This window comes from Neurospora crassa, linkage group V (assembly GCF_000182925.2).
Source record: "Neurospora crassa OR74A linkage group V, whole genome shotgun sequence".
NCBI lineage: Eukaryota > Fungi > Ascomycota > Sordariomycetes > Sordariales > Sordariaceae > Neurospora > Neurospora crassa.
The window spans coordinates 4921662-4939579 of NC_026505.1; the positions used below are offsets into that span (position 1 = coordinate 4921662).

Here is a 17918-nt window from a genome sequence, read left to right on the forward strand (position 1 = left end):
TTCTTGCTAGGGCCAAAGTTGAAAGCGAGGAGGATTATTGAGTCTTGTTAATTACTGTTGAAGAGTAACTCCGGCTGGAAGAAACACCGGCTCATCGACAGCCAAAACAAGTTTAAACACCCACATCACCAAACCTCCCTTACATCTACACATTTTCACCAGCCTAACAACGCACATTTTAGAACACCTTGGCATCCATCTTCCCAAACAAAACCAAACTAGTAGCATATGCAGGTACTTGTAGAAAAACAAGAAGAAGAAGAAAAAAAAGTCATACTTACCATGACCACGAGGAAGATAGATTGTCCACCCCTACTTACCTTTACCGACTCCAACTTGCCATGCATATCAAGATCTCGCCTATGGGAAATCGCAAAGCATGGTCGTCATCTTGATTTTCCCCATTAGAAGTTCGGAAATAACGGTGCCACGGCAGGACACCTGCAATCATGGAGGGCGGCCGCGGTAGACGGCCGGCGTCTATTTTGTTCAATGGCCAACCAGATGGGGTTTGCGCTGTACCGTCATTGGGCGGACGCGTGTTGTGGTATGTACAGCGAGAGTGTACAGGTACAGTATGGTAGGTAGGTGCGTAGTGATGATTCCTAGATGGAATGGAAGTTGAGGAACAAATGAAAATAGGTGGTTTCTCGGGACTGAGATAGTTGGCTTCGTTCCATGGATGGGTTGAGCGGGCGGGAGTGACGAGATCTTGTTCCTATGCAGTTGTCGTATCACGCGGGATGGCACTTTCTGCTTGTTTAATTGACTGATCACCGCTGCTTGGTCATGGAGATCTTCCAAAACTGAAGGTATTATACAATAGTACAAGTTATCTATCCTAACGAGCTGACCACTCGACTCGCTTCGCAACCACCCTCTTGTTGAAGCCTTCGCTGGCAACCAAAACTCAACCCAATGAGGGAGCACTCTTCATGGACCACAACGAAGCCACCACATGGATCCGAAGGAAGCCCTCACCAACCAGGCATGTCAGGCTCACTTCTTCGGCCTAGTATTACCGCAGGCGCTCACGGCATGGTAGCCCAGATCTTGGCCTTCCCGTAGGACCCTCCAAGACCTCCTTCTTCATCTTGTCACATCCGAATTCCGACCACCTTCCATGGCACTACCGCTCCAGTCATCCATTTTGTTCCTACATGATGTACTTGCATGATATTGATATGGTTGTTTCGAAACGAGACCAGCATGTGAGCGCAATCTCTTTTATCGATCCAAGAAAGAAAGCTAAGGCGCAACGCCGAATTATCCGTTCCAGGCGCCCACTGGTACGTCGCAATCATGTTTACCGCTTCAATATGCAGTTACTCAACGTCATCCCATCATTCTTCCTTCCGCCAATTTTTCTCGGGCGGATGGTGTTTCGATCGGCCCTACCGATGACTGAACCCTTCCTCACTCCACTCCCCACCACTACTCCTTCCTGCACCTCCCGCCGCCGAACCCACGGCACCGACTGCCGCAGTCACAACATGCTGATCTGCATCCGCCGAGCCCATCCAATACAGTGAGAGGAATACCAGCACATGTAGCGCCACGCAGTACGCTGCAAATAGGTTTCTGCTCGTCCTCGTAGCCAACACCATCCTCGTGATCGAGTACACCGCCCTCTCCGGCAGACTCATCCGCTTGTATGCCCTAGCAGATTCGCGGCCCCTGAATGCCGCAAAGGGCGAAATGTTGGACTCGTACGCCTTCCTGTATCGGTCCAGCGCTACGCCGCCGCCACCGTGATTCCCGTCGCTGCCGCTGGTTGCGCCGAAGGAGACGGCGGATGGGTTAGGGTTGGATGAGAAGGAGGCTGTCGAGGTGGCCGACGCCATGCCGCCTCCAGCGCGGTTATAGCTGGACACGTAACGCGTCTTCTCGTAGAGATTCAGGTTATCCCGCTGGAGGGCAGCGATTTCCTGTCGGAGTTGGGACACCGTCTTGTGGGTCTCGGACAGCTCTTGCTCGAGCTGAGCATTGCGCTTCTTGAACCGGTCACGCTGCGCGGTGATCATGGGAAGAATGCCACCAGCTCCGCCGCCAGCAAAATCGGGCGAGTCCCGATCGGCACCGCGGGGGTTGAAGCCACTCACGATCGAAGAGGTAGGGGATATCCTGCCACCGCCCAACTTCCGTGTGGGTGCGATCGAGGGGGCATAGCGGGCGACAGATGCTCCCGAAGGAAAAGCATTGGGCGCCTCAGCTTGGATGGTCGAGAGCTCATCTTCAAGCTTCTCGTTGAGGTTTTGCGACTTCTCAAGCTCGGCATTCGTCCGAGATAGCTCTTCCTGCAAGTCTTGAAGGCGAGTTTGGAGGTCCTGGTGCGAGACGCGCAGGATGGTCAGCTCATCATTGAGCTTTTTGTTCCGCGCGAGGAGAAGCTGCTCGAGCGTATCCCCCTTTCCTCTCGCCTCGTTGTCTCCGTCGGCATTATCGCCCGCAACCGCTCGTACCGCGTCGTCGTCATCACCTGTTGCGAACTCGATGCTCTTGAGAACTTCTAGCTCCTGCTTCACATCGTCATAGTCTGACCACTTTTGAACCTTGGCCTTCAGCGCGTCCCGTTCCTCCTTGAGTAAGCCGACCTCTCTCTCCAGCCCACGGAGCTTGGCGTCTAGCTCTCTCTTCAGTGCTTCCTTGTCCACTCGCGCCGCGTCCAGCTTGCGGATCAGCGACGAGTTCTCCGACCTCACGCGCAGATATCCCGGGTCGTCCTCCAAAGAAATAGCCGGCTGTGCGGAAACCTGCGACTTTGATTGCGCAAGCTCAAGGCGCAGCTGTTCGTTGCGGGCTTCCACCTCGGCAAGTCTCGTACTTGTGCGCTCCAAGTCGGACTGGACCATCTCCAACTCAGCGCTCGTAACGTGACCGGTCTGTTCCTCGGCATCATCAGATTTGCCCAGTCTCTGGTTGACTTCGTAGCTAGCCTTGAGCTCGCTGAGTAGACGGTCCTGGTTCTCAATCTTCTCCTCGAGTGCCTTCTCCTTGGCCGTCCAGTTGTCCTGCTTCTCCTCGAGCACGGCATTCCACGAAGACTCGACCTCCCTGACCTTGGATTCCAAATTCTCCTCTAGCTGTCTCCTGGCGTCGGACTCTTTCTGAAGTCGAGATTCCGTCTCTTCAAGTTGTGATGTGAGCTTGGCCACGTTTTTCTGCAAGTGACTGTTCTCCTCGGTGAGCTTCGGTAGCGTGTCTTCCGAAACAAGCATCGAGTCGACCGATGCCTCGAGTAGCGGGTACGGATCCGGCGCTTCGGATAAGGATGTGTAGGCGTGGAGAAAGGCCGAGTTGACAGACTTGGAGTGGTTCGTCAGGAGGTCGATAAAGCCCTGGTAGGCTGTCGTTGTTGTGGTGTTTGTGTTAGTCCACTAACTTTGGGAGCCGGCGTTGTCCTCGGGTGAGATGTTGCGTACCTTTAAGCAGCCCCTTGATCTCTCCCAGCTTGGTCGCATCGTCTAACTTGCGAAAGTCTTTGGTCTTTTGTGCGAGGTCCTTTCTTTGTACGGTCGAGTCCCGTTGGAAGGTAACAATTTCTGACGCCGTGTTGTCCAGATTCGAGACTAAGGAAGTGAAGTCGAGACCTAGACAAGGTAGAGTCAGAAAACACCGGCTAGAAGACAACTAACTTCAAGACTGGGGAGTATAGACCGTCGTACTTCTCCATTGTGAAATGGCACTTTGGAACTTGTTTGTCGCATTCGGGGCGTCTCCTCCTCCTCCTCCTCCTCCTCCTGCTCCTAGAGCCTCCGGGCTGATGACATCCGCCATAGTGTCGGTATTTGCCTGCTTGCGCAGTGCTCAAGTTCTTATTACGAGACCTAGGCCAGCCTAGGGTTGGGATTGCATGCGGTTAACGGTGTTGGGTTGTTGTCTGTCGGATACCTTCTCGAGGGATGTGGTACTGTATCGATGTCGGGAGATGATATGTCAAACGGTGATGCATCGATGCGTGGCAGGGAGTGTTCAGCTTGAAGGTACATTGGAAACCAACACCATTCAGCAGACCGTCACTGAGGTGCCTGTTCCCTTCCTATGCCGCTCCTGTTGGTCCGGGCTTCATGCCACTGGGCCCCCGCCGACGGGAGGCAAGACCTAGGGGATCGATCCGCCTGGAACTGTCCCACAGGGGGCAGCACCAACAGCCCCAGGCCAGGAACAGCACAGGGAAAGCCCAGCGTCGTCACCTCCACCAACAGCCCACTGGACTTACAGGGGTCCTCACTACCTCTACACTGGTAGGTACCACCTACGTAACTGCCTGAAGGTGTCCCGCCTCAGCTCCCATCCCGCAGCCGGTGACATCGATCCGATCTTCTTCTTGACTTGCAACTTGCGAAAAGCTTCAAGGACAACAACACACAGCTCACTACGTGGTACAAGTCGCATTGCGCAAATCCGCCTTTCTCGACCCGGCATGCCCAGGTAACAATGTTGTCGAAGCTGCACCGGAATGGCACCCGCACCCGCAGCATCCCCCAAGCCCATGGCAGCCGGTCCATATGTCTTGCGGCCCTTGCTCCACGATGTTCCTCTATCGGCTGAGGGCAACGACGAGGACATCAAGATCAACTGCGTCGACTACTTGGGTGAGCTCCCCTATGACCTTGTGACTGCTGTCCATGCGCCCAGCCATACTGACACCCTGCTTTGCGCCCAACCCAGACGGTAACCTTTATGTGGGAACCTCCGCATCCGAACTGCTCCATTTCTTCCGCATACCGCGCGATCCCAACGATCCGAACAGTACCGACACCTTCATCCTCGCGTCGAGACTACTTCCTGCTTACTCGGAAACCTCCGGCTCGCCCAATGGCCCGAAACCGGGTGTACAGCAGATCCTGCTACTGCCCCGCGTAGGCAAGGCCTGTATCCTTTGCAACTGGACAGTCACTTTCTACTCGCTACCCGAGCTGAGCCCGGTTTTTGGGACCACCCAAGTCAGGAACTGTAACTGGATTGGAGGTGTGGACTTGAACGAGGATTTCGAATATCCAGGGGCCGCCGTCACCATTCTTCTTTCGCTCAACAGACGCATACAGGTGGTGAGGATTGGGGACGATGCTCGTGTCATCAGGAAGATCGACTTTGCCGGGAGTACTCTCTCGGTGCGGAGGGACTCAATAGCATGTGTTGCCGATTCCAGAAGCTATGCCTTGCTGGACGTTGATCGGCAGCTCAAGATCCCGTTGATGAGCATATCCTCCCTGGATGACTCGGCTCCGGGAGGGCAATATGGCCAAACCCAGAATATTGCAGGGCCCCCCGAAAACGGAGGTCACTCGAGGAGCGCATCATCGGCGACAGCGAGACTCGCCCCTGCTGACTTCCAGGGCCACTCAAGAAGCACAAGCTTGTCCGGGTTGATAGGGAACATGCGAGGGAACCAGAGACCGCAGGGAGAGCAAGAGGATCCTGTATTTCAGCAACCTGGCACACCAAAAGCTTCCTCCCATCCAGAGCCCAACCCCAGCCCAGGTTCAAAAGATGCGGACAAACCATTACCTCCTCCCCCACAAGATTCGGCGGCATCTCTAGCGTCCCAAGCTCCTGGCCCAGGGGGAATCTCGCCGGCACGCATAGCATCGCCTAAACCGCAACCTGGATTAGTCTTTTTGAAGCCACATATTGTGTCCCCCACGTCAGAAGAGTTCCTGCTCGTAACGGGAACAGGACCCCTCGACCCCGGCATCGGCATGTTTGTGAATCTGGACGGCGAGCCTACGAGGCCCACCGTTGAGTTCGAAAGATATCCACGGGAGATTGCTGTTGATGGGGGTGCGCCCGACGTTTCATCTCCAGGGGCATCGACGATGGGCCGTGAAGATGAGGGCTATGTCTTTGCTTCTATGGGAAAGGAGTTCGAAGATGGCGTACACCAGGGCTTGGAGATCCAAAGATTCAATGTCAGCGTCGGAGAAGATGAAGCAGAGAAGTTTTGGCTGGAAGTGCCTAAAAAGGATAACTCAGCTACTGCTGCTGCTACCAACACCCCTATAGGCATCAGATCACTCTTGGCTAGCGAAGAGATGCATTTTGAGGAAGTAGTCAAACGGCTTTGTCAGAGGAGGTTTTCGCCTTTCATTGGGGGTTCTGCAACACATACTGTGTCCATAAAGGGTGCCGACTCACGTACGGCATCCTCCATAGAGCGACTAGCACGAGAGAAGGAACTGTTCGATCGAGACCTTGCATCGGAAGAGGAGCCGTTGCCGGAAAACTGGGAGACGGTGCGGAACAGAGAGAACGAGGATTTCGTGCGTGTGCTAGCCAAAGGCTCGTCACGCCTTGCTGTCTGGACAGGGGCGAATATATGGTGGGCTGTTCGAAACCCCCTGTTGCTTCAGTTGGAATCGAGCCTGGAGTTGGCAACATCTAGAGAACAACAGAGCAGCTCAAACAGCTCGGAACAGAAAACAGAACTTCTCGGTCTCATAAAAACTATCAATAACCGGGAGCCCAAGACAGAGCTAGAGTTTATGACTCTCGGATACGTCAAGCAACGGGCCAGCATCATGCTTGTCACCCACTTTCTAAACTCTGCCGAATCCCCCTTTAGCAATTTTGAGACCAGGCAAATGGAAGCAAGTCTTCTTGACGGTGACTTGGACGCAAGAGTCGTTTTGTCACTAATTCCTGCTCTTCGAAACGAGATCGTCGTGGGCCAAAAGGGCATTTGGGTTTATGGGGGGATCAAATCTCTTGTCGAAGAGTACATCGCAGCGGAGAAGGACATGGAAGTTACGCAGACGGTCGATGCGCTACCTCGACATGTGCTGGACTGCTTACGCCGATTCCTCACTGCTTGGAGAAACAAAAGGGGATTCGGCAGTATCTCGGCCGAGATCTTTCGGACAGTGGATGCGTCCCTGCTACTAGTGCTCCTGGAGCTGGACAAAAACACACCTGTAGGCAAGTCTGGCGAGCCTGGTTCGCCTCGAAAGGAACTGTATGAACTCGTGGACCACGGAGTCGACTGCTTTGACAGGGCGATTAGCCTGTTAGAGGGATACCGCCGCCTGTATGTTCTTAGTCGGCTCTATCAGCAACGTAAGCTATCGCCTTATGTGCTCAAAACATGGAAGCGTATTATCGAAGGGGAAGAGGACCGGGGCGGCGAGCTGGGGAGCGACGGCGAGTTGCAAGTCAGAAGGTATCTCAGCAACATCAGCAACCAGGAGCTGGTGAAAACATACGGTGTCTGGCTTGCTAAGCGTAATCCCAAGCTGGGTGTCGAGGTTTTCGCCGACGACAAAATCAAAGCACCGAAGTTGGTGCCCACTGAAGTAGTTGCCCTTCTAAGAGAGGAGGCACCCGATGCAGTCAAGTACTACCTCGAGCATCTCGTGTTCCGAAAGGGCAGCACGGCCTATATCAACGAGCTGATCACGTACTACCTCGACATTGTCATCAACGACCTACAAAGCTCACCAGAATCCCGAGCGACCGTCACGGCCTCATATGAAGCCTACCGCGCCTTGCGCCCTCCGAAACCCACATATCGCCAATTCCTAACAGACAACGCTCCTCCAGACAATGAAGCCTGGCAAAGTCGACTCCGACTTTTGCAACTCCTAGGCGGTGCGAACGACTACGACGCCTGCGCCATCCGCCAGCGCATCGACTCCTCCCTAGCACAGTTCTCTTCAGAGCACGGCGCATCACACACCTCAAAGCAGAAGCAGCAGCAACCACAGCAGAAACAGCGTCTCCTTGTTCCCGAAGCCATCATTATCAACGGCCGCCTTCACGACCACGAAGACTCCATCCGCCTGCTCGTCCACCACCTAGGCGACTATGACTCCGCAGTCTCTTATTGCCTAAGGGGCGGCCTTTCCCTCTCTTTTAACAACAGCACCGCGCCTGCCCAGCAAAAACAGCCTCTACCCAGCAAGGAAACACAGTCCCACCTCTTCCACGTTTTGTTAGCCGAGTTCCTCGCCATCGAAGACCTCAGCGACCGCGTCGAGCAGACGGGCGCGCTGCTCGAGCGGTTCGGCGGCTGGTTTGATGTTTTGGAGGTCTTGGGGATGATTCCGGACGGGTGGTCGGTGGATGTCGTCGCGCATTTCTTGGTGACGGCGCTGAGGAAGCTGGTGGAGGAAAGGCATGAGAGTTTGGTGCAGAGGGCGTTGAGTGGGGCGGAGAATTTGAGGGTTGGGTATGAGAGTGTGGTGAGGATGGATGAGATTGGGCCCACGGTTGTTGGTAGTGATGGTGGGGAGAAGGGAGGTGGAGGGCATGAAGGGGAGGAAATGCAGGAGATGGAGATGGGGGACATGGGCGGGAGGGGGGTCGGTGTTGGAGTTGATGATGACCAGTTTGCCTAAGGTTCTTTCCTTCTCTTTTTATATTAGCGAAATTTTGAAGCATTTATCATGGCCCTTTCTGACTATGCAAGCTTGGAGGGGACAATATTTTTTTTATTCATGAGTCTACCGGCCACAACAGTAAGCGGTCGGTACTTCCAACGAACTGAAGCAGAGGATGACACGAAGTGTTTGGTTGTGGCCGGAGCGTGTGACAGGCCGATATAGTATGTACATTTAAAAGGGTTACTCAACAACGGTTGTATAGTGTAGCGGTTATCACTCCGGATTCTGAAATCCATCAGAACATTCCGGCAACCCCGGTTCGATTCCGGGTACGACCTTCACTTTTGACTTTATTTTTCCTATCTAACACTCTTTTCTCTTCCAAAGCTCTTTATTATGGCTTCTCCTGCATTTTTATTCCGGTTTGTTTTTCGTTATTGAACAGGTAGAACGGATATATCAATTTTGCCCAATGTCAGGACCAAGCACAGCAGGCCGGCCTCATGCCTGCCTGCACGACCAACAGACAGCACCTGTTCAACTGTCCGACGTTAAAGGAAGCAATCAGTTAATCTATTGATAGACACGTTGTGTACTGTTGAAAGGAGGCCGTCGTGAATATCGCCGGCATATAAGGGATCCAGGACTGCCAAGCAACTTGAAGGAAACACTGGAAGCTATTCACGAAGATAAGCCAGACGGTTGACTGGAAATCTGGCTGGCTCCAAGGAACGTGCATGTAAACCCACAACCCCAGCCTTCTTGCACTCGCTTTCTCTTTATAGCCATATGTTTAGATCAATGTTAATCTGGTACTGGTGAAATAGCGCCGAGGAGCCCAGGTTGTCCTCCATGCTTTGAAGGGTTGATGAGTTGCTCCTTTCCTTCGCATGGCTAATACCTTTCCGCTCTGCAGTACATGCCTTTCGTCACTTTTTGCAAACCCCAAAACGGCTTGAACTAGGGTATCGTGGACATTGGTTGAACCATCTTCGTATCAGTTCAAGAGATGACTTTGAGGCCGGATGTATATTCGGGGGTCTTGTCTGGTCAAGACCTCTCGTGCCGCAGGATCACTGTGATCTTTTCAGCGTGATGGTTCCATGCAACGAGCAAGGACAAGTCGTAACTGATACCAACTCTTGATTTGCACAATGTATCACCTTTGCGCAATCGATCACTCCCACCATGACGTTACTGCGCTCACCAGCCTCGTCCAGGACTTGATCATCGAAGTCGTCTGCAAACACATCCGCAAGTACATAGCCTTACTCCTAAGGCTGTTCCTGCCAGTCTTTTTTTTTCCAAGACCCCCGCGACTTCTGGCTCATATTCCATCCAATTCCAGGATTTGTCAACATCTAGCGAAATCCCTTGCACCTTGGCCGCACCCTTTTTCTCAGTCCCCTTTTCTTTGCCAGCCCGACCAGATGGCCGATAGAGCCCTTCCACATCACGAAAGGACCATAGCCAAGAAGCGTATCTCCCATTAACCCACTGGGAGGAAAGATGAGTTTTGACCGAGCCATGTTCGCCTACCAAAGCAAGTAGTTGGCCCAGACCAGAAGCGTTCCGAACCGGAGGCAACTCGGTAACCAACCATCGAATACACAATCATCCATTGCCCTTGTCTGGCGATGAATCCTCTGGAAGCGCGACAGCTTCGTCGTAGAGGAGGTCAAACATGTATACCTCCGGGCCCGGAACCGTGCGGCCAACGGCGCTTCCGTGGAAGGAAAAGATGAACTTTGACGAAAAGCATTTTGCGCAGCTATGGGGTTCCGGCGAGATGAGTGATGGCATCGCTTGTTGACTTACTGCCAAGGTATCTTGGATGATGCATCAACCGTGGCGCCGAGTTCAGGTACGGAAACATGACAATGAGGCCATGGGAGCTAGGTATCGATAAGCCCTCCGTTCTCCGTCTGTACACTCGTAGCTGTGTAGCATGGTTAAGTCCAATTGGGCATGATGCCGCCCACCCATCAATTATCATCAACCCGAGAGCTGAACAACCACTCAAGCTGTTTCGGTCCGCCATTGTGCCCTGTCTTTAGTAGAGGAAAGAGATGCGCAAACTGAGTTCAGTTTGACCCAGGCTAGAATCAACATCCTGGAGAACACATGAAAACTGAAGTGCGCGTCAGGTCATGTCGAAAGAAGCAACGAAAAGAAAAGAAAAGACAAGAAGAAGGAGCGAAGTTCCATTCAGTGTCACAACCTAAGTGCGGGGTACCAGAAGAAGTGGAAAAAAGGGGCAGGAAGAGCTCCATAAACAGTTGGAGCTTTCCCCACCCTATCTATACAAACCACCTTCTGCAATGTGTCTTTTATCAAATGGCCCGCTGGCCAAATGGTAAGGCGTCAGATTTCGGTTTTCTTTCAAAAACAGGAAACTCTCTCTGAAGATTGGGCGTTCGAGCCGCCCGTGGGTCGATTTATCTTTTTGTGTCTTTCTTATTTTTATCTTTGGTATGTTGGTTGGTGCTCGAGGTGGTGATGTCTGTTTTAGGGATTGTGTTTTGGAGAAGTTAGTATACTATACTGCGCTGTACATGCGGCCCCTTGTTTGCTCAGGACTCGCGTCACTTTCGGTTTTCTATTCATTCTTCTTTCTTTTGCAGTTTTCCCCTTTGTTTTATCTTTGACGGCTCAATTCACGGAAAAGGGGCTGGATGTCACTCTTTTTTTGCTTCCCCCCCTTGGGTAGCTCTTGAAGCGTGGGTAAGGTGAAATGTAGTTGCTAATGTGGCCCGCGGGGTGACATAATTTCTTATTCACCATCTTTCGCGAATTACGGCATGGCCGAAGATATGTTACAGAAGCGACGATGTTGCCCGAGAGATCCAAGGGCAAAATTACCATCATGAAGATTTTGCGGCCCCAGACCTTTAACGCAACGGGTCAAGTCCGAGGAACTGCCGAGCTCACGAAGGAGAATGATGAACTTTGTGTCGATGATATGTTCAGGTCAGTTCGAAGTTACATGGAAGGATCGAAAGGACCTCAGACACGAGTCACAAGGCTCAACTAAGCAAGAGGTATTGCGTCGGTAAGAAAGGGTTGTCACTTGTCCCCAAGTTGCCGACGGAAAGGTGATGCCGGAGTGCCAACCACTTTGTCGTTTGAGCCAACTCAAGTGGGACTACACTTGGATTGACATCCTTGAGTTACTGTTTTATGCAAGATCCTTACTGTCGACAACAAGAATGACATACCAGATGCCGTGCTTCCAAACACTTGCAGAGGTGGTGCACGATCGATGCTCCGTTATGGTGATTTAGATGGGTATGCAAGGAACAGGACAAGAGACTTGAAATGAGTGGTTGTTGAAGCATTTCCGCTTTCCCGAATTTGGGAACATATGAATACTATAGCAGACAGGAAGACACTTCCCTTTTGGGAAACAGACGATTGCACTGCTGATAGGTAGTCGTGATAGCCACAAATGGCTATTTGAACGATGGAACTGGTGAGGGTCGAAGGAGCTGCTTGGTAGTGTAGCGCGAACGGGGATCCTTTGGATCTTGTCCTAACCTCCTTTTTAGGTTCCGAGTTTGGTGTTTCCGAGTACTGAAATAGGTAGGTAGTGTAGTAAGTGACGCGGGATAATGGTTTAATGCCACAACACCATGAGGCTCACCTTGACGATCGCTAACGAGCTGGAGGAGGAGGAAGTCTTGTGGGCTTACCCACTGCGCAAACGTAAAGTCGATATAACCTACACAAGGCCCTGTCTCAACTATCAATCTCATCTTCCATCACCATCAACAACACCGACAAGATCACATCAAAGCTTCACCAACAACTTCACGTCAATCACACCCTCACAACCATATCGTCCAGCAGTAAAGCAAATATTCCAACATCAGCAACAATGCAGTTCATCGCCACTCTTCTCGTCATCGCGGCTTCTGTCCCCTTCACCTCTGCCTTAACCCGTCCCAAAGCAAACGAGTACAAGGATACCGACTGGTAAGATACCTGACCAAACTAACTGTCCCGCCTGTAACCCCTAAAGCAGGCAACCAGATAGAGACTAGAAATCTAACATGTTCCGCGCTTCCCACCAAACAGTAAGAACTGGAACTATGGCCACAACTCCTTCCTCTTCTACGACGTCACCATGGACGACACCACCAACTCGGTATATCTGGCCGACGGGTACGGGCTCGACAGCAAGACGAGGGGCTGGTGCGGATACTCGGAGAAGAGCAAGGACGGCGGTGTCTGCCAGGGCGTCAACCTCGGCCGTATGCCGGAGGGCTGCGTCAATATCAACGAGGTGGCCAAGCTTGTGGGGAGAGTCAAGTGTGTTCAGTCGGTTATCGTCTGAAAGAGGAAGGGGATGGTGATGATGTTGGGTATGAGGATAACATCGGTATGGCGTGTAGGACACGAGGGGCACAGGTCGCGAGGGAAACGATTGGCGATACCCTTGATCCGGTGCCTATGGACTCTTGGATGTTTTATTATCTAGTTTGGATTGCTTTGATTGCTTGAGTCATTGCTGTTTCTATATCAGCCAGAGCTTTGTAATTAGTACTCGACCCAACTGCTCGTTGCTTTCATTGACCAGGCGAACGGAGAAGTCAGACGAGCCTGCATTGTCATTGAGCAGCATCCTTGTCATTTTTCTGCCAGCAGTAAGTCTGGAAGGGCGATGTAGGATCGTTTCATTGTGAAATTTCAATAAATCAAAAGCACCGTAACCAGTCCATTGATGAGTGTTCGATATGAAGATTCAAGATGATGGACTGGGGGAAGTCGATTGACTTGATGCCCTGCCTGCCGGGAACCCCAGCATTTTGTGGAAAACAGCACCATGCCCGATTAGGAATGCAGCCCCCTTTGCCGAAAGCACAGGCCATCTCAGCTCTCGGCCAGCGCAGGCCGAACGCCAATGGATTGAGGCGATGTGGCATTTGGTGAGGCGACTGGAAGGAAGGTGACAGCTTCCCGTTTCCCCAATTTACGAACGCGACTTCTTTCCACTTTCTAGACTTATTCCACTCTTTAATCCACCACAACATCGACCTTCTTCCCGTCCACGACTCCTTTCTCTTCTGACCAACGCCAATTTGCCTCTCTTATCCTCCCAGTACACAACACAATAATTCACAATGGCCGACCAAATTCAAGAGATCCTCGACGTGCCCCGCGAGTTCCTCAAGGACGGTATCCAGTTCATCAAGAAGTGCCAGAAGCGTAGGTGATCTTCCAATTCAATTGTTGCGCTACCCGACAGATCGATGCTAACTGTAGTTATTTTGCAGCTGATCGCCGCGAGTTCATCAAGATCTCCCAGGCTGTTGGTACTGGTTTCTTGAGTAAGTTCTTCCGTGTTCCTTGTCGCTGTTCTCAGAGCACCAGCTAACACTGTCACAGTCATGGGTGTAAGTTGAACTCAAAATCACATGTACACGAATAACAACTCTAACATGATGCCTACAGGCTGTCGGCTACCTTGTCAAGCTTAGTACGTATCCCTTTCTCTCTCTCTCCGAAACCCCCAACGCCAAATACAAGCTAACATCCACAAAGTCCACATTCCCCTCAACCAGGTCCTCGTTGGCGGCGCGTAAGCACTCCACGAATTTCGACGAAAAGGAGCAGAAACGCGGACGAAGTTTTCACCAAGAATCGAGGGACAAGATACCCATGAATGCTTTTTTCACGGCATGGACGGACGACCGAGATCCAAACACACAGTAGGGAGAGACCTTGAAGGGCTGGGTCAAAAGGACAACGGCACCGGGCGCCGTCGAAACGATAATCGGTGGGCATGGAGAGACGGGGATAAAGAAGACGGAAAAGATATCCTATATGCAGGTGTTAGTCACGGGGTCGACCGACGCCTGCTTATAATTTCCACCACGCCTGGGACGGGACGTCGGGTACCCTTGAGGCGATTGTATAAAATCATTTGATGGCGAATTGGCGGGGGGCATATGCGGAGAAGGTTTTAATACTTATGGGAAATGAATGGCGCTTTGTTTGAACAGCAACTCTACTGGGCACAGCGTATGCGTGACGAGATATGGCGGTTCAACGGCTTGGTCCTGGTGGCGGAGAACAACAGTGCTGACTATCACAGAAACTGTTTTTGACAATCACTTTGGGTGGATGGTCCAGCAATACGTTATTCGGGAGCCTTGCGAAAGATTCAACGTTGCGCGGTCAAATGGCAACTCCAGCCTTCTATCACACGGTTGTACAACCTATCCTGGAGAGTTTCGTTCAAATGAGACAAGCTGTCAAGTTTTCACGCTCCTCTGAACTTAAGTAAAGACCAAGCTAACAAACAAAGCAGCCTTGGACTGACTGGTTTGCAGGGGCACCGTACTTCTGTAGTGTCAAGGGAAAGCAAAATTCCGCACGAAGAAAAAGGGTACGATTAACATAGCAATCAGTCCATGATGTCTTCTTAGCAAGTCGATTCTCTACCATTTCAGTCCTCGTAACGTACCAAGGCCATATCGGAAGTGCCACGGGTCCCGATATGTTTACTTCCTAAAGTAGGACCAACAACATACCCCCAGCAATCCGTCATCTCCAACCAAATCCCAAACCATCAGCCATGGACACTCCACGAATCAACGGAAGACTCCCTGACGTGTCCTTGTGTGTCCCATTTTCCCTAACGGAACCATTGATCGTGGAAGTAGACAATCGAAGTCACGCCAGCAACTCTCAATCATCGATCACGATTGCCTGCGAGCTCCAGGCTCCTCGATCGGACTGCTGAGGGCATGTGATGCCCCAAGCCATATCGAAAGCGTCCTCGATGATGTTGTCCCAGACTACGGCCATGTTACGTTTTGCCGCGTTCTTAGCCAAAATCGAACAGTTGAAGATGAAGGCTTGGTGCTTGAACGGTGACAACACTGGTTTGTTGGCCAGGAGACCTCTCCAAACACAGTGGCTGATTTTGCAAATATGCTGCTTGGTAACCTGCCCCTTGTTAGTCCATAAGGTCTTGTTATTTTTGAGGGTTATCGGGATTTGGAAGGATGTTGTGGCTGGGGTTTACATGGAAAGGGAAAAGAACGATCATGGTCAGGACAGAAAACAACTTACCTGGCAAGTTTCTACTATCTCCTCAACCTCGTATTCATCAAGCCCGTCATTTGGGTCATCCGGGTAGAGCAGACGCATGGTCAACTGGGAAGCCCCCGACTGCTCAACGGGCTCGGCATAGGAAGGGTTCTGCACAACCTCCGCCGACGTCTTCAGCACCTGAAGCCCATTAGCAACTCGAACGACCGAAGTCTTATCTCCATCTTGACAGTTGTCATTTCCCAAAAGAGGAGCGCAAAAAGCAGTCATCCTTTGCTTCCACGCTGCCCGCCTTTTCTTATGCTGGCTCTCTTGCACCTCGACCGGGTAGCCAGTAAACTCTTGGTAATAAGCCACCCAATCATTCACGGTTTGGGGCAGGCTGAGGAAAGTCCATGATTTTCCCTCCTTGTCCGAGACCAGAGCAAACAGATTGCATCTCTCAGCGCGGGCTTTGGTGCAGACAAGATGAGACCCCCACACGTTTGGCTCCTCCTCCTCCTCCTCCACCTCTCCTTCTTGTTCACTGCCGCTACTGTCCGGGGTGGTGCATCGCTTCGGCTTGGGCGCTTTTTCGCTACTGTCCGGAGAGTACAGCAGTTCACCTACGACAAGGAAGAGATCGCCTTCGGAGGCTTGGGCGACGTCCAGTTGCTCAATGGTCAGTGGGCTTGGGTGATGGATTGCTGAATTCTTGGCTGACTGCCGTAATCTAGTCAAGTTCTCGGTGGCTTTGCGACTTGAGGTCTCAAGCTTCGAATTCGGCGCGGCTCTGATTATCGCCCCTTGAGGACGGTTGGAAGTCAGAACATGGTGCTCGTAGAGATGGGAGGTGACGGCGATGTCCATGTTCAATTTGAAGTCAGGGTGGTCTCAGATGCTGATCTGGTGTCAGAAGTTGGGGTTGTGGTTGGTGATGGGTTTGAGTGTATCTGCTGGAGGGAAAAAAATCGGAATGTTGTAGGTCAAGGAGAAGAAGAGGTGAATCTAGATTTGGTTACAGGCAGAACTTGGGTGGACTCAGCGGTCGCTTCAAGAACGCAGGCTGTGTAGGTCTTGAAGAAGATGGGACGAGAGAGGAGGTTGCTTACCTTCAAGTCTGGAGAGTACTACTCACAGAGTTGCAGAACCTTGAGCCAGAATGGGATGAGAGACACTTGTTGTTTGCTTTCGAGCTCCAAGTACGCTCTACACGGGTCGAAGGTCGATGAAAACGGAGACACTTCTATCAAGGTGGGATGAGAGTCTTGTTATTTACCCCCAGGTAATGAATGCCGCCCAGAAGGGAGAATAGTTGATAAACTTGGAGGAAGTGTGGATGACTCGAGGCGAGAGTGGCTTATTTTGAGTAGAAGCGCAGTCCGTAGGGCTGAACAGCAGGAAAACCTGAATGGAGTTAGGAAGACATTCTAGTTGAAGTTCAATATTAAGATGTTGCTGATCTGACTTCTTTCAGCCACACCGTCCATGGGACCAGATATTCCGGGTCATGTTCTCCAACCCCGATGGAAAGCAGTCTGATGTTTTAGGGATGGAAGCAGGTAAGACTGGACGGTAAACATTGTTTGAGAGGTCGGGACAAAAGCCAACATTCAGATATGAGTTTCAGGATGACAAATACGTTCCTGACGGATGAGAACATACAGCATATATACATACTGCTGGGTGTTGTACGAAACCTGACGAAATAAACACACCTCTACCAACGCGCAAGACTTTCAAGGTCCCTCCCTATACTAAAGAGTAAGGGAGATTGGAACTCCTGTATCTCCAAAACATTACCAGTCGAAAAGTCTTAGGAATAAAGCGAGCACGTCATGATCAAGACATCACACCATCGGAATACTCTTACACACACGGGTGCGTTTTTATCATGGCTTGAGCCCTGGTCCTGAGTAGTTCTTGGATGGAAAAATCATTTTAGCCTGTGTGCTTCAAAATTATTGTAATCCCTATCACAGTTTTGTGACGGCTCTTCCAACCGCAGTAAGCAATGCGATATCGGGCTGACCGTGTTTGATTTGATCTCCTAACTACTCGCCAGTGTCCATCATACCTCTAACTTCTCAACGTGAAGTCACCACTGCTCTTTCCTGGTGCTTTCTGATCTGCAGCTTCAACTTCTCGTCAGTGCCGTTACGACGGGTATGCACTTTTCACTTCTTAAGGGGGGATAACCAGAAAAAACAAAAATCACAAAAGTGTTGGATTCAGAATGTAACTGTTCGAGATGTTTAGTATTGATATGGATGAACGGGAAAAAAAAAACAAAAAGATTGACTGAAGCGTGATTCGAACACGCGCCTCTTGCGAGACTAGAATGCACCTCACATCAGGAGTGAAGAAGAACTTGGTTCTTGAGTCTAGCGCCTTAGACCGCTCGGCCATCCAGCCATTGGAAGATTGATGAATGGCTAGCCGAATTAAGTGCTTATACCTATTCAGACAGTGAATATGCACCACTTCTGTCCTTATCGTCGTTTCCATCGTCACCTTTCATTTTTCTTGTTGCTTAATATCCTTTGCTGGCACCTGCAG

General features: G+C 51.3%; 5 protein-coding genes and 3 non-coding genes across 8 annotated transcripts; 5 read left to right on the forward strand and 3 right to left on the reverse strand.

Annotated features, from left to right (window-relative positions):
- Positions 1-739: 739 nt before the first annotated feature.
- NCU04124 (golgi membrane protein) lies at positions 740-4200 on the reverse strand. The gene is made up of 3 exons (XM_956187.2): positions 3666-4200; positions 3423-3590; positions 740-3346 (listed from the first exon to the last, which is right to left on the reverse strand). The coding sequence occupies exons 1-3, from the start codon at positions 3775-3777 to the stop codon at positions 1395-1397; spliced, it is 2232 nt and encodes a 743-aa protein (XP_961280.1). The 5' UTR covers positions 3778-4200; the 3' UTR covers positions 740-1394.
- Positions 4201-4280: 80 nt separating this feature from the next.
- NCU04125 (TGF beta receptor associated protein 1) lies at positions 4281-8388 on the forward strand. Its single transcript, XM_956188.3, has 2 exons — positions 4281-4595; positions 4672-8388. The coding sequence occupies exons 1-2, from the start codon at positions 4460-4462 to the stop codon at positions 8334-8336; spliced, it is 3801 nt and encodes a 1266-aa protein (XP_961281.3). The 5' UTR covers positions 4281-4459; the 3' UTR covers positions 8337-8388.
- A 185-nt stretch (positions 8389-8573) lies between these two features.
- On the forward strand, positions 8574-8659 carry NCU15123. Its single transcript has one exon. It is a non-coding gene; the product is annotated as a tRNA-Gln (tRNA).
- A 2001-nt stretch (positions 8660-10660) lies between these two features.
- On the forward strand, positions 10661-10757 carry NCU15124. The gene has a single exon. It is a non-coding gene; the product is annotated as a tRNA-Arg (tRNA).
- Positions 10758-12222: 1465 nt separating this feature from the next.
- NCU04126 (hypothetical protein) lies at positions 12223-13054 on the forward strand. Its single transcript, XM_956189.2, has one exon. The coding sequence runs from the start codon at positions 12374-12376 to the stop codon at positions 12674-12676; it is 303 nt and encodes a 100-aa protein (XP_961282.2). The 5' UTR covers positions 12223-12373; the 3' UTR covers positions 12677-13054.
- A 267-nt stretch (positions 13055-13321) lies between these two features.
- Positions 13322-14329, forward strand: NCU04127 (hypothetical protein). The gene is made up of 5 exons (XM_956190.3): positions 13322-13529; positions 13598-13651; positions 13710-13717; positions 13776-13800; positions 13866-14329. Exons 1-5 carry the CDS (start codon positions 13445-13447, stop codon positions 13904-13906), a joined length of 213 nt encoding a protein of 70 aa, XP_961283.1. The 5' UTR covers positions 13322-13444; the 3' UTR covers positions 13907-14329.
- Positions 14330-15014: 685 nt separating this feature from the next.
- Positions 15015-16229, reverse strand: NCU04128 (hypothetical protein; the record flags this gene model as incomplete). Its single annotated transcript, XM_956191.1, has 2 exons — positions 15015-15275; positions 15402-16229. 2 exons carry the CDS (start codon positions 16227-16229, stop codon positions 15015-15017), a joined length of 1089 nt encoding a protein of 362 aa, XP_961284.1.
- A 1428-nt stretch (positions 16230-17657) lies between these two features.
- Positions 17658-17774, reverse strand: NCU15125. Its single transcript has one exon. It is a non-coding gene; the product is annotated as a tRNA-Leu (tRNA).
- Positions 17775-17918: the final 144 nt, after the last annotated feature.